Genomic DNA, 13,929 nt, shown 5'->3' with positions numbered 1-13,929 from the left:
GTATGTGGCCACCAAGTGGAGCTGCTTTGTTTTGCTTTGTTTATTTCCCCCAGAATATTAATTTAATAGAATTCATTGGGTTGCATACTAAACTTGAAGGATAGAAACATAGTATTAATCCTATTGCGCTAGTATAGATCCAATACTTCGATACAATCAATATCTGGATCAATCCGCCCATTAATGAGAGCTAAGACATAGGCTTTACAACAGTGTAAAGTTCTGCTTGTTGTATTTTTACACATCACTGTGAGGATTGCTTTAAAGATAAATAAGTGCTGAGATGAAACTTTATAAAAGTAAAACTTCCATCGTACCTAATTCCAGGTTCATACTTTTTTCTTTAAGTTTACTAGAGAAACTTTGCGCGATTCATAATTCAAAATAATCCACTTTTATCTTCTACTGGGCCTTTCTTCTGATTGGTATGGATGATCTGCTTTACATGACATCATGTAGATCCAGGAGAAGAAAAAACTGCCTGGGACCTTGGCTCACATGGACTGCTTGCACATGTTTTAACCTTATTCTAACGCCATGTTTAATGTACCCCCATTCACCACAACGTTACGTGTATAACAAAGATGAGCAAAAACATAATAGGTCCTGTTTATTCAAGCTGTGTTGTACAGGTTGTGTGTTTTGGCTTCTGTAGCACACTAATTTCCTAACTTTTGGTATAAATAAACTTTATCCAGTCTTATGCAACTGTGATGACATGTGTCACTACAGCAGGTCCTCAGTGGGTTTTTTTTTAAGTAGGTTGGTCATTTCTGTACTAAAAAACATGTTTTATTCTAAGACCTTAACTGACCAGTTTTTTAATATTCATCCATTTTATTGACTGCTTAGCCTATCCCACCTTTCACCCCATCACAGCTGGACTGGTCAACAGACTGTTGCCGGGCAAACACAGAGAAACAGACAACCATTTACATGTACAGCTAATTTACAATCAACCTGACAGGCATGTGTTTGGATTGTAAGAGGAAGTCAGCGAGAACCCACACAGAACATGTCCTCAAACCCAGGACTTGCTTGCTGTGAGGTGTCAGTGCTAACCCCCACACCACTGGGCCATCTTTAATTTAAACACAGGCATATATATGTAATAGTATTTATTTTAGTTCTATTTTCTTCTCTGTTCTGCAACTTCTATTACAGACCTCATTAAAAGAGATTGAAGGCTAAAAGGCTCCAGAGTGTCGCTTAGTGCATTCTGCAACAGGTTATAAAGAAACCATCCATCTGTTTTCATAATCGCTTGCTGTCAGTGTGAAATTCCCATTAACCTCTGCCCTAACGGTTATAGTTTTCAAGTACCAGCAGCTTTTCAGAGGTTGATTCACCTGCGAAATATGCCTGAAACAGATGCCGAATGACCTGCCTGCTGATTTCATTCAGTGCTGTCTTACAGAGCTAAAACAAGCATGTTTTAGATGCAGGATTTAGTGATGCAGCAGGTTAAAGGACATGTCTTTGACAGCCGGTCATTCCTGGATTTATAGTTAACTACAGTATGTTAAAAGGATTTGCATTTGTTCACCTTTCACCATCAGCATCATTTTAATTTAGGCTAAAGATCATTTTCTATCATTATATATGATCCCAGTACGACTGCTTTTGGCCTTCTGACTTTCATCCTCTCAGTTTCAATTGTTTTTTTGTTTAGTTTTTTAATGTTACTTCCAACCACCTAGGTTTTATTTTGATTGCATTATAAAATCTCCACAGTGAAATGAACCTTTCTCAAACTCTGCACAGGTCACGCAAAGCAACAAAAAGCACATTATTTTAAATACCAATAAGATTTAATTGCTACAATTACATTTATACAGAAACAAACACACACTTGGTGTTAACTATACATAACGCCATATTACCTATGGGGCATGTTCAAAATTTACACCACTTATTTAAGAGTTGAAGAAACCTTTTTATAGGATTTGGTATCGACTGTTTTTAGTGATACCTGTGTCAGTTACCGAGCCGAGACGTGGGGTCACAGAGAAGTCAGAGGTCAAAGTTATATAAAGTCTCTTGAATCCAGGCTCTGCTTACATGAAAAGCTGCCACATCACAGAGCTGTAGCTGTATGACAGAAGAATGACACACTACATTAAAAAAAAGCAACACAAAGTTTTTTTTTATATGGTAATGTGCTGCCAGAGCAAGTTCAGCGTGCCGTAGGATTGATTGAGCTCCACTGCAGTGATCGAAGAGCATTCTTCAAAAATATATTCCCTCATTTGGTTTAGACAAAACGAAACCTGCCACTGCTTTACGGCTATACAGGTATCTCACAATTCACATGATTTTACTTTCGAATAATCAATCACGATCCCTCGTGTCCTGTATGGACAGAGGCGGTGTCATCCAGTAGGACAGAAACGGTTCATCGTAGCATGAAAGCGATCGCTCAGATCAACTTTGCATCGATTTCCAACAAGCTTTCCATCTAAAGGGATCAAGTGAATCCAAACCATGTCACAACAGCACAATAACAACATCAAAGCCACTCGATCCTCTAACTGTAGATGTGGGGAGGTCAGGTTTTTCCTTTTAATTTGCCACCTAGCATTATGAATTCAAAAGAAAACATTTCTGTGCTCCTCCCTTCCCCTCCTCATCAGCTGCAGGAGAAGACATGCACAAATGTGTTGTGCATTTTTGGTTAGCTGTACAAACATTACAACATTTGAGTTATTGAAGCTCAATCAGTCAGCAGAGCTAAAGACTTGACTTCAGACATAAACCTAAGGGAACGTATGATAACACATAGTGACTCCGCGTGCATCAAGATTCAGTTTAACCAACACAACAAGACTGCCGCCTCTGAACATTAGAACTGCCACTCTGCATCCCGTAGCCTCTTTCAGTTGCTCCTCACTTTCGCCGTTTCCTTCTCCGTCAACTCCTCCTCGGCCTCCTCTTTACGAGTTATGTGAATGTTTGTTCTGTCAGAAACTGTCCCGAGCATCTTAGCGCTGTGCTCCAGCGCCTTCGCTCGCAGCACAGCAATACTGTTCTCCCTCAGTTCCTCTTTAGAAATCGGTGAACCGGTGTCTTTATTCTGCTTCGGCTTATCCTCCTCTATCACTTTATCCACCGATTTCTCTTGTGCCGGTGAAGCTGGTGGCGGTGTCAGGCTGTGGGCTTTTCCTGGAGACGTGTGGATATTTTCAAGAGACTTCTTGTGCATACCTGGACAGGAAAACAGTATTTTTTTAAAGAAGAGAACAGAGAAGTCACAGATGAAAGAGCTTTCCTGTTGTGATTATTTCTGTGAGTTCAAATGAGGTTTAACGAACGTACTGAGATGTTTGACAGTGAAGTAAAAAAAGGAGTGTTAAGGAATGATCCATACATAGGGGATAGATTGGCAAATAGAACCTATTATTCAATTAGAGTTACGTAATTGATTTAAACTAATCAATTGACATGAGGTGAGAGAGGAGATCTGGTCTAATCTGCCCTGATGAAGTAGGATTATCACTGTATTGACTTCTACCTTTTTAATGACATGCTGAAGCCTTTATTGGCTAATGATTTCAGGCAAGCTAACCCCCGTCCTCGTAGGACACAACTCAATCTCAAACACAGTCCACAAATATATAGGGTTTTTTTTTTCTTTTTGCATCAAGAGACTTTTTTTGGACAGATAACTTAAAAGTGGAATTAACCAAAATAAAAGAAGATTGTTTTAATTGTTTAGCATTTGATTTGTCAGTCAAAGAAAGGAGAGTGTTAGCAGATTTCTGCAAAATGTGCTTCTGATGTGTATTTTTTTAAAATGCATATCAAATGATGGAGGATGATTCATAATTAATAAGAGTTGTGAGGAAGGCGTTTGACATGTAGTGCCCATGGGACTCACCCAGTAACCACGGCGCGTAAGAGTCTGCGCTGCCCTCCTTGGCTGACTTGAGGATGGACTCGGGCAGCGGGATGGAATGGCGGACCATGGCTCCATACAGGCCGTACTCTGCCATCACACTGCTGCGCCCCCAGCACTTCTCCCTTTTTCTCCATTTGGCCCGACGGTTTTGAAACCACACCTGCACAGATAATTTTAAGTGGTGAGGACGTTTTATCACACATGTAATCCCTGAGATTTTTTTTTATGTAAAATTACAAAAAATTCTGTTAGCTCATCACACAGACTCTTCTCTATTTATTCAATGGAAATGTTTGATGGATTTTTATTTTGGTTTTTAATCATACATTTCTAGACTAGACATTAAAATACAGGAACTTTCTGTCATTTAATGGTTTATTTATTACTTATTTACTTTGTTGTAATATGAATGGTCTCGGAGGAGGTCTTTTTCAGTAGGAAAAGTTGTAAAACGTATGAAAATAGAGTTAAAAGTCTAAAATTTATGTCCTTCACATATTTCTTTGGCTGATTCTAGCCCCTGGCCCTTATGTTTGACACCCCTGTTATAAAGGCTGTTTATGCATGTAGGAGCAGAACATGTGATATCAGAAGTGGAAAATATTGTCTAGCATGCAATTAACATGTGTGTGATATGGAAACACATTTGGAGACATTCTGCAGAAATGACAAATATTGTTGCACAATGGAAAATTCTGAAAGCTCTGAAAAAATTTTAAACAGTCATTTTCCTTTTATTTGTTGCACTGGGTTATGAATGGTAGATTGGAATGAGGCTTTTAAAACATCTTCTTAAAAATGTTTTCTTTAACACATGCACGTGTTGCACAAAATGAGTCTAAACACACAAACTGGACTTTAATTTTCTGTACAAATGTGTTGAGCCCGTGCATGCCTATCCCGTGTGTGTGTGTGTTTCTGTTTCAGGTGCCTAAATTGATTTCCACCAGGCCAGACCGTGTAATCATCTCAGCCTGCTTGTGAATATGGATGAGGAAAACAGGGGGAAAAATGAGCATCCTAAAATGGCCGTGGATGCAGGATGAGATTGTAAGAAATGGTGTGTGGAGTGCGTGTGCCAGTGTGTGTGTGGACATGAGCATGCGTGTGTGTGTGTGTGTGCATGCATTTTGCAGACCTGGAATTAAAAACGATGAAAGCCGGGTCTGGAAAGCTATTCAGGTAGATCTGACGATAACCTCCATCTCATAAAAAGATGGGCCCCAGATGAGCAATCATGCTTTTTGACAGCAGCAGTGTGAGTGTGCATGACAGCGTGTGTGTCTTTGCTTCCTGCGAGGTGACCCGAGGGGGGCAAAGAGGCTGATTGAAAAATAAGTTAATTTCCAGGCCCGGTCGATGGGAGACAGGCGCTCAAATATCACGGGAAATTAAAATGCTCGTAGCAGCCGGGCGCTGGCCCCTGCTCAGCCGCTGACCTCTGCTAATTAATTTCTATGTAGTTATCATTTCATTTCAGGGCTGCGGCCTGCCTCTCCCAGGAAGAGACGTGATAAGTTCTCCTCTATTAACTAATTACAGTGTGAAGGTGAAGTGCCTGCTAATGTGAAGACCTTGTGAAGATGATGATGGAGCAGGTGACTGCTGGCTCTATCTGTCTGTCTGCTTTAGTGACGGAAGATGTCACCTCTGAGGTAGTGTTCATATTGCACCAGATATCTGAATCACCTGCCCACATTTTGATGTCAAAGACATCAAGATGTTAGCTGATGAAAACATCTTCATGTGGACAATTTAAGATATCAGAGTGTGGATTTCTGCTTACATGCAGAGACATGATCCCACCTGTATTCTGTCTTCTGGTAGCTCAGTCTTCATGGAGAGCATTTCTCTGGCGTAGACATCTGGATAGTGAGCCTCATTAAAAGCTTTCTCCAGCTCCTCCAGCTGATAGGATGTGAAAATTGTTCTGCAGGAAAAATAAAAGACCAAAAACGATTGGATGCCTTTTTTAGTCTTTTTAAAATCAATCAGTATAACTAATTAAATCCAGTCTCATATTTTAAATGCTTTCAGTCTGATTAGTTATCAATGATGATGGCTTTTCTTGTGCCTGTTCATTCATTTCACCTGGTTTTTATTTTTCAGGAAATATCATTTTATGAAAAAATATCATAATAAAGTATTTTATTATTTTTAGTTGATATCAGCTTAGTTACATTTTAAGGCAATATATAGGCACCACTTAAACCAGAAAATGGTGACTTCAGATTTAATCACCTATAAATATGAATATATCTTAATAATAATAAATAATAAATACAAATACAGAAAAAAACAAAACGAAAATAAAAATATATATCCTTCATATTTTTTTATAAAGAAAAAAGCAACAAGAACACGTTAAAAAGAAAAGTCAAAAAGAAAATCCAGAAGGAAATCAGAAAAATCTCCTTATTCTTACGTCAAACACGGCATTAAATAAAACACCGTAAGCTCACGTGAGCTTCACCGATCATATATGACAGTCACTGTGTCTTGAAGGCCAAACCCACAAATAACGACCTATTATTTCTTTCGGGTTTTTTTGTTTGTTTGTTTTGTTTTTACCTGTGTCGTCTTTTCTTTCGTTTCTTGCTCTGACCCATAGAGGATTTGGAGAATTTCTGATCGCCGGAGGAGCTCATATCATCAGAATCTGTGGATAATTTTAAGGGTTAAAGGTTAAAAAATATTATTATTGATAACAATACTACTACTGCTACTACTACTACTACTACTAATAATTATAATAACAAACTGGAGCCGATTATTTATTTAAATTATCATATTCATCTTCTTTGATGATAAATGATAAATAAATATAAAAACAACACAGATATTATAATGGAAAATTGAAAATGTGTCACATCACACCTGGAATAAAAAAAAAACCCAGCCATGTTAAAAAAAAAACTATTTTATGAATAATTTAATAAATTAATAAATATAAATACAAAGGCCTTTTCCGTTCGACCCTAACTTGCGCATTTTCAACACAACTTCTCGTTTCTTCTTTTTCTCATTTGCTTTTAGTGAGACATTTTTTTCCCTGTTGCCTCACGTTGGTTCGGGGATTTGACACGACACTTTAATCTTCACATAAACTTAAATATTACAAACACTCCGACTGACTGAAACTATCCTCGTGCTTCAGCGACATGAAGTCTCACCGGAGCTGGTGGAGTGCTGCGCGTCCATTTCCGAGTCCACGCGCGTTGTCCTGTGCAGCGGCTGCAGGTGCACATTTTGCGCCTCTGACAGCACCTCCAGAAAAGCAGGCTGGCTGTAAAACGAGTGTATGCCCTCTGGTCGCAGTAAACTTACGCCGACCCCGAGGCCTCCATGTCCCAGGGCTGACCTGGCGGCCAAAATGTGCGCCCTGTGCGGCAGAGCTTCTAGCGGCCGCCTCGGTGCCGCCGGCGGCTCCATGTTTAGGCCGAGCAGCTCCTGGATCCCAAAGCCGGTGCGCCGCTGCGCAGTGGGGGCCATCTTCCAGGTTGCAGGCGGCTGTTGGTGGGCTCCCCCGTGGCTCACGCAAGTCTGTGAAGCTGATTTCTGTTTATTCTCAGAGTCTGAAAGCACTGCTCCCTCCTTCCCCGTCATGATCCCACTTTTTGTTCCGCTCCCTCCAAAAAAAAGAAAAGAAAGAAAAAAAGCTAGAGTCCCCGGTGCAGTCCGCAATGTGACGCTCTCTCTTTATCTCCACTGCTCTTTTTATTCAACAGGCGGCAGCCAATCACAAGAGAGGAGAGACTGCATACTAAGTTTGTGGTTGCTCCGGAGCTTTATTAGCGCACATACGGAATATATTTTGATGGATTTTCTGTAAAACAGCTACTAGCCTCCGGCTGGTGATGATCAATCACTACTACAGTTTAAGGAGCTGCTTTATAGACCCTCATCGGAAAAACTTTGGGTTTGAAATGACAGCGTATACTCTTTTCCCCTGTCTTACATCGAGAATAAGGCTTACTTTCATTGCAGCTCTTGGCATTTCTATGTGTGATCATCTGATCCGACTCACTGAGTTTAAACAGCCGGATTAACCCATCAAGTCCAGGAAATCAGCATCAAACGATGTCAGTATTGAAAATTACTGGTAAAATAACTAAATAACAAACAAAGAAAACAAGAATATATATGAATATAATTTAATGTAACTTAAACCTGGATAAAATTGTGCTTCTACCCTCTTTAATAGGCCCAATATTCGTGTTTGTTTTCTTAGAACAATAAAGGTATTTTGAAGGCCCTAAAAGCTGTATTAATCGATAAACACTACTTTTCACAAAGGAGGCCATAATTAGTTAATTCGTCCGTTAAAGACGCGAAATAATCATGCTATGAAATAGTTGTTCTGACGTGCAAATTCATCTTAATAACAGCCATGCGTTCTCATGAATTATGCCAATAATAAATAGAGGGACCAATTCTCTTTGATATAAAGAACAAAAGGAAGGAAAAAAGGAAATCTTTCATAGGTCAAATTTAAGGAAGGGCTCATACACTCACATCTGGTCAACACCTCCTATCAATGAATCAATTAATTCATCTCCTTCTCTGATTGATCCGTTAGCAGCTCCAAGCATCCCACATAACTCACACCGTGATTTGCATATTCTAATTAGGGTTGCGCACTAAACGTTTTGTCTTTGGTAGCGGTCTGCGCATCTGTTGATAGGTTATTAAGCCTCCCCTCCCCTTTTTTTTCTTCTGTGGAGAGCCACATGATAAAGAATACACTGTCCCAGTTCGGGGGTATTTAGGACACACCCGGATGGCAATTATAAACGAGACAAACAGCGGACCAAACGCCAGCGCACAATACAGCAACAGATTGTTTCTCAACAACACCCACCCCTGAGATTCAAGTGTCTTTTTTTTTTTGTTTTGTTTTAGCTTGAGGTCTGATATCACAAACCCGCAGCTGAAAGGTTGCGCAGTGTTTCAGTGGGTTAATCCGATTTCGAAAGTGAGAGCAAACGGAAGAGGTCTTTAGGACGCCAGGGGAAATCTTCTACAGCTTCCCTTCATTTGTCACAGAATAAACCTCAGATCAAATCCAAAGCCAGTGAGTTGTGAAATGGAATGAAAATAGTCCCGCTTTTCCCTCCTCGAACCTAATCTGCTCTAATCAGCTATTATTCAATTATTGCCGCGTTTCAGTCGTTCGGAGATAATTTGAGGCACACTTTCGGACATCTGGGCGGACAATTACGCCGAGGAGAGTTTATGGAGATGAGTGGACGCGTTGCGGAGATGCGGTATTGTCAGCAGGACATGTGGTGATGAATAAATAAATAAATAGGTGGTTCCTGTGGGACTGTTTGGCACCAGTGCGTCAGGCAGTCATTGACGGTCAACCCCAGGTTTGCTGTCGGTTATTGTTGGTTGGTTGGTAATGGGTAACGTGATCTCGAGATGTGGCATCAAGCCGATTATTGGCTCACTGTCGTCGCCCAGAGCGTCAGGTTTTAACGCTGCGCGTCACCCTGCAACCAAAGAGAAAAGCCTGATAATATCAGGACTCTGGACTACATCACCTTTTTATTTAGTTTGAGGCACAATGTTTAAACATTTTAAAATGACCCAAATATCTTAAAAAAGTAGAGAGAGAAGAGAACAGTGAAAATGAGATTACCTTCAGCGACTCAGACAATTCATTAGAGGTGAATAAAGAGATCAATGCCATATCAAATAGCCATGGTAATAAGGTTTCTCTCTCTCTCTCTCTCTCTCTCTCTCTCTTTCACACACACACACACACACACACACACACACACACACACACACACACACACACACACACACACACACACACACAAGACACATGGAAAAAAAAGTAGTTTGGAATAAACCTGCAAGCAGATTAAATGTTATGACGAAATTATTATTTTTTTTGACGTTTTTTGGTCCAAAAAAATAAAAAAATAAAAAATTATTATTATTATTATTATTATTATTATTATTATTATTATTATTTTGTCTTCTTCTCTGATATTAATTTGTTCTGTTATTTTAAATAATTTTAGTTGTGTTACAATAATATCTCATTTTTTAAAAAAGAATAAAAAAAAAGATGTTTCCCACCTCATTTGCCACAATCTGGGTTAAAATACTGGCATTCTCACCAATTTAATTACAAAATGCGAAACAAACTGCATGGCAGGCCTAATCTTACTGTCATTAACAAGGTTGATAAGCCAATTAAAAAAAGAAAATTCCTAAATAATGAGTCAAAATCTGTTTTGTGATATCTTTAAAATAAACCAGCTTTTTATGAAAAAGTATTTTTAGTTGTTAATCAAGTTTGCCTTAATCTGTTAGATAAAATAGTCAATAAATGTTACTTAAAATGGGCCACATCCTGAGCTGAATCTTAACAGTTATTCCAGATGGTTTCTTCTGAAAATACTGGTATTGCTATTTAGCTGACACTCGCTGAAAAAGGAGAGAACAAACGAGGCATTTTGAGTGACAGATTTTATAGTTGTTATCATCCAGACAGCATGCTGAAAAGAAAAGAAAAGAAAAGAAAAAAGAAAAGAAAGAGAAGGTAGAAGATGAGAGAAACTTTAGTTGAGTACAGGGAGACACTGACACAGACAAATGCCTGCTTTCTAGCAACAGAGTGGCGTATACTATTGTTCTAATAATTTAATGCTATGCAAATGTATTATTACATTATGTTCTCAAATTAAAGTAATGAAATGGGGTTTTTTTTACACTTTGTAGTTTAATATCCCATTTTATTTGAACCCTTTGTATCTCAAAAAATGTGCAACAACTGATGTTTGAAAAAACTTTAGGGCCTGAATAAATGCATTTTATTATATCAATACAACACAAAATTATCAAAAAGAAACTGCATGAACATAGTTTAATGTTACACATAGGGTTTTCCTCAGTGTCCCAATTCACTAACTTAAAAAGTGTCCCAGTTTACTTGACAGTTTAGTTGACTGCACACTGATACTTGTAATCCCTTCAAATGTAGATTTTTTTTTTCATATCTGTATCTCCGATCCCTGAAAGGACTAAAGCAATAATATGCTGTAATTCTACTCAGATAATTTTGCAGACACTAATTAAAACTGTGAAAATATCCATGTATAATGACAAGTAATGATTTGGTTATAAATAAAAGTCAGGACTGAATGTTGTTGGGTGACATGCAGTTCAGTTCTCTGTCTATACTCAACATTGCTGCAAAGAAACACAAATACAAAAACAAATACTTTAATATAACCCTACACTGGTTAAATTTACTGTAATTTATATATATAAATATCAGGCATGGTTTGTTTTGTCATGTTAAGAGTTTCATCTGCCCCTGTCTGATCTTTGTCTATGTTTGAGACTCCCGAAATGGCTCTACTAATCTAGCTAATTGCCATTTCCCAGAGCTTGGCATTTAAGAAGAGGAGCTGGGTCACCAAACAGCCGTTGATCAAAACATCCCATTAGAGCAAAGAAGACAAAAAAGCTCTCACAGTCCTAACAATGTGGCACCAGTGAATCAACAGTTTGCTCTGTGGGCACAAAGCATTAATTAGGGCAATAACTTCATGCTATTGCCATTCTATAGTCTCCATTTCTGTATGAGTGCATCTATTTACGCTCTGAAGTTTGTCGTTGACTTGCCGAGTGTGCCACATTCCCCTGTTGCATGTGCAGATGTGTTATTGGCGTAATGAGGAAAACACTATGAGAAATGTGGGAGAGACACCCCCCCTCCCCCCCCCCCCCCCCCCACACACCAAAAGTTTCTTGACAAAATAACATTACACATTGTGGCTGCTCCTAACAAGAATTGACATAATTACTTGGGCCCATTTCTTGTCTAATTAGCACATGTCCACAGTAGACAGGGACTAGCAGTTAGGCAGGTGAAGGGAACTAGAGAGGCATGGCAGCAGCAGCAGCACAAAAAGGGGCCCATTTAGTGTAATTAGGTGAGACAATGCCCCTGACTGTTTTCAGCTATGGCAGTGGCTCAAAACTGGGGGCAAACCGGCAAGCGGACGCCCCGTGAGCTGCATCGCCCCAAGACCCTAATAAGCCCCTAATTGTCTTTTTGTGATTCACATGGGCAGCACCAGCAGACATGAAGACAGCCTATTCCTGGTTTCCTGTGGAGAGTGTGGTGCCTGGCCCAAGGAGAGCCTGCAAAAGTCTCTCAGGGAACTCCAGACAGACATTCATTTCATTTTAGCAGTAACATAGATGCTGAAAATAATGAAAATCCCAAATAGAGTTACATTTTTACCATTCTGATAAATATCAAGGATTATTTTAAATCTTGTGAGTAAAGTGCAAGAAATTCAACACTTGCAGACATTTAAAAAACTGAAACATAGAAAAGAACAAATAAAACTCTTGCCAGTACAGCCCATGACAAATAGTATAGTATTCCAATATGTTTCAAGTTAGAGTCTTATTATGAAGTATCCAAATTTCTGCTGTTCTCGCCTGTAATTGGAGTTAATAGAGCTGTAAAGGTTGCTGATGGGAGGATCCACTCGTCTAATATTTATCTTCTGTTTTTACATGACCACACAGGATAAATACAGTATCAAACATTACAGCCAAGCTCCTCTAGTACCAGTGACAACAGCAAGAAAACTTTATAGCAGAAAAACCTAATGATAGCTAATTGTAAAAAGATAGTATGCTCTCTGCCAGTGTTAAGATTTTGCATATCAGGATGTATAAAATCTCACCTGGTCTTTACCCGGCCTTGTAATGATTTAAATACACCTCATCATTATTTATTTAACAAAAGCAGTATGTGAAATTCTATAGAACCACATTTAGCAGTAATAACATGAGTGTTTGTTTTCTCTGTGACTTTATCAGTCTGTCATATCATTGTGGAGAAATTATGGATCACTCTTCTTTACAACGTCCATCAGTGGTCTTTTATCCATTGTTGTATAAGAATTGTAAACTTTACATTTTAAATCTAATGTAGATTTTGGTAAAACATTTTTTTCTGTTTCCAGAGCTCAGTTGAAAATGAAATTTCCACTTGTGGGACTAATAAAGGTATATCAATCAATCAGTTTGTTATGTTGGTGGGCAGAAGGTGTCATTTTTACATTTCTGAGGGTACTTGCTTGTAAATCTTCCCTGTTTGTTGATTATACAGCATTTTACACCAATTCTAGGTCCTATTCACTCTCTTTTTTTCTAGCAATCAATGAAGCCTTGGCTCATAAGCAGCTGGGCTCTACAGGCTGCATTTCAACACTGTAGGATGAGCCTGTTTAAACACTCACAGCCTCACAGACTGGTCCATATGTTTGAGGCCTCTTCTAATGGCAGCTGGTTCTCAGAAGATTCAATATTCCATAATATGTTCTCCCTATGATCATCCGCAGTCAAGGCCCAGCTCAGAGGGACATCAGCTTGATGTGCCCTCACTCCTTTAATTAGCTGTCAATTAGTGCAAATGAATCAACTGTTCGCCTAATTAAGCAATGCCACCAGGCAGCTCCCGTATACAGGCCATTGTGTGAGCAGCATGAGAAATCCACAGCTAGCAAACTCATTTTGGATCACGAGTGCAACTTAACGATCGCACTGACAAACTGCGTTCATCGAGCTGGGAGTGTGAGCGGTGTTTGTCTGGTCAGGGTAAAGGTCAGTGTGTTAGTGTGATCAGGCAAATCTTACCCGTATACCTTTTTTCTTTAATGTCAGTTTATATGTGCCAAACACATATATGCAAAATGATCCGATTTCCTTATTTGCAGCACACTGACAGATTCACAAACATAAATACTATAAAACACTATCTCATGAGCACTCAGCTATTTAAACACAAAGTATATTGCCAAGTTCACAAAACATGTAAGTCAGTATTCGCACTGATGTTGGCAATAAGATACCTTTTCTTCATATCAAGTGTAGATGTTTTTAGTCTTTCTAACAATTAAATAAATAAAATAGTCACACTTTTGGGTCATCTTCTCCATCGTCTCCTTTTAGCCTCCTGATTCGCATGAATGACCATTAATTAACAT

General features: G+C 38.9%; 1 protein-coding gene across 1 annotated transcript; it reads right to left on the bottom strand.

Annotated features, from left to right (window-relative positions):
- Positions 1 to 1,808: 1,808 nt before the first annotated feature.
- LOC134643583 (visual system homeobox 2-like) lies at positions 1,809 to 7,851 on the bottom strand. Its single transcript, XM_063496029.1, has 5 exons — positions 7,072 to 7,851; positions 6,470 to 6,557; positions 5,705 to 5,828; positions 3,878 to 4,058; positions 1,809 to 3,204 (listed from the first exon to the last, which is right to left on the bottom strand). The coding sequence occupies exons 1-5, from the start codon at positions 7,502 to 7,504 to the stop codon at positions 2,876 to 2,878; spliced, it is 1,155 nt and encodes a 384-aa protein (XP_063352099.1). The 5' UTR covers positions 7,505 to 7,851; the 3' UTR covers positions 1,809 to 2,875.
- Between the last annotated feature and the right edge of the window lie 6,078 nt (positions 7,852 to 13,929).

This window comes from Pelmatolapia mariae, linkage group LG15 (assembly GCF_036321145.2).
Source record: "Pelmatolapia mariae isolate MD_Pm_ZW linkage group LG15, Pm_UMD_F_2, whole genome shotgun sequence".
NCBI lineage: Eukaryota > Metazoa > Chordata > Actinopteri > Cichliformes > Cichlidae > Pelmatolapia > Pelmatolapia mariae.
Note: the sequence above shows the minus strand (reverse complement) of the source record. Positions and strands in the feature narration are given on the sequence as shown.

Coding starts and splice junctions, on each gene's coding strand:
- LOC134643583 (XM_063496029.1), bottom strand. CDS start 7,504: ATGACGGGGAAGGAGGGAGCAGTGCTTTCAGACTCTGAGAATAAACAG. Junction 5,829..6,469: donor CGAAAGAAAAGACGACACAG/GTAAAAACAAAA, acceptor TTTTTCCTGCAG/AACAATTTTCACATCCTATC. Junction 3,205..3,877: donor TTACGCGCCGTGGTTACTGG/GTGAGTCCCATG, acceptor TTTCCTGTCCAG/GTATGCACAAGAAGTCTCTT.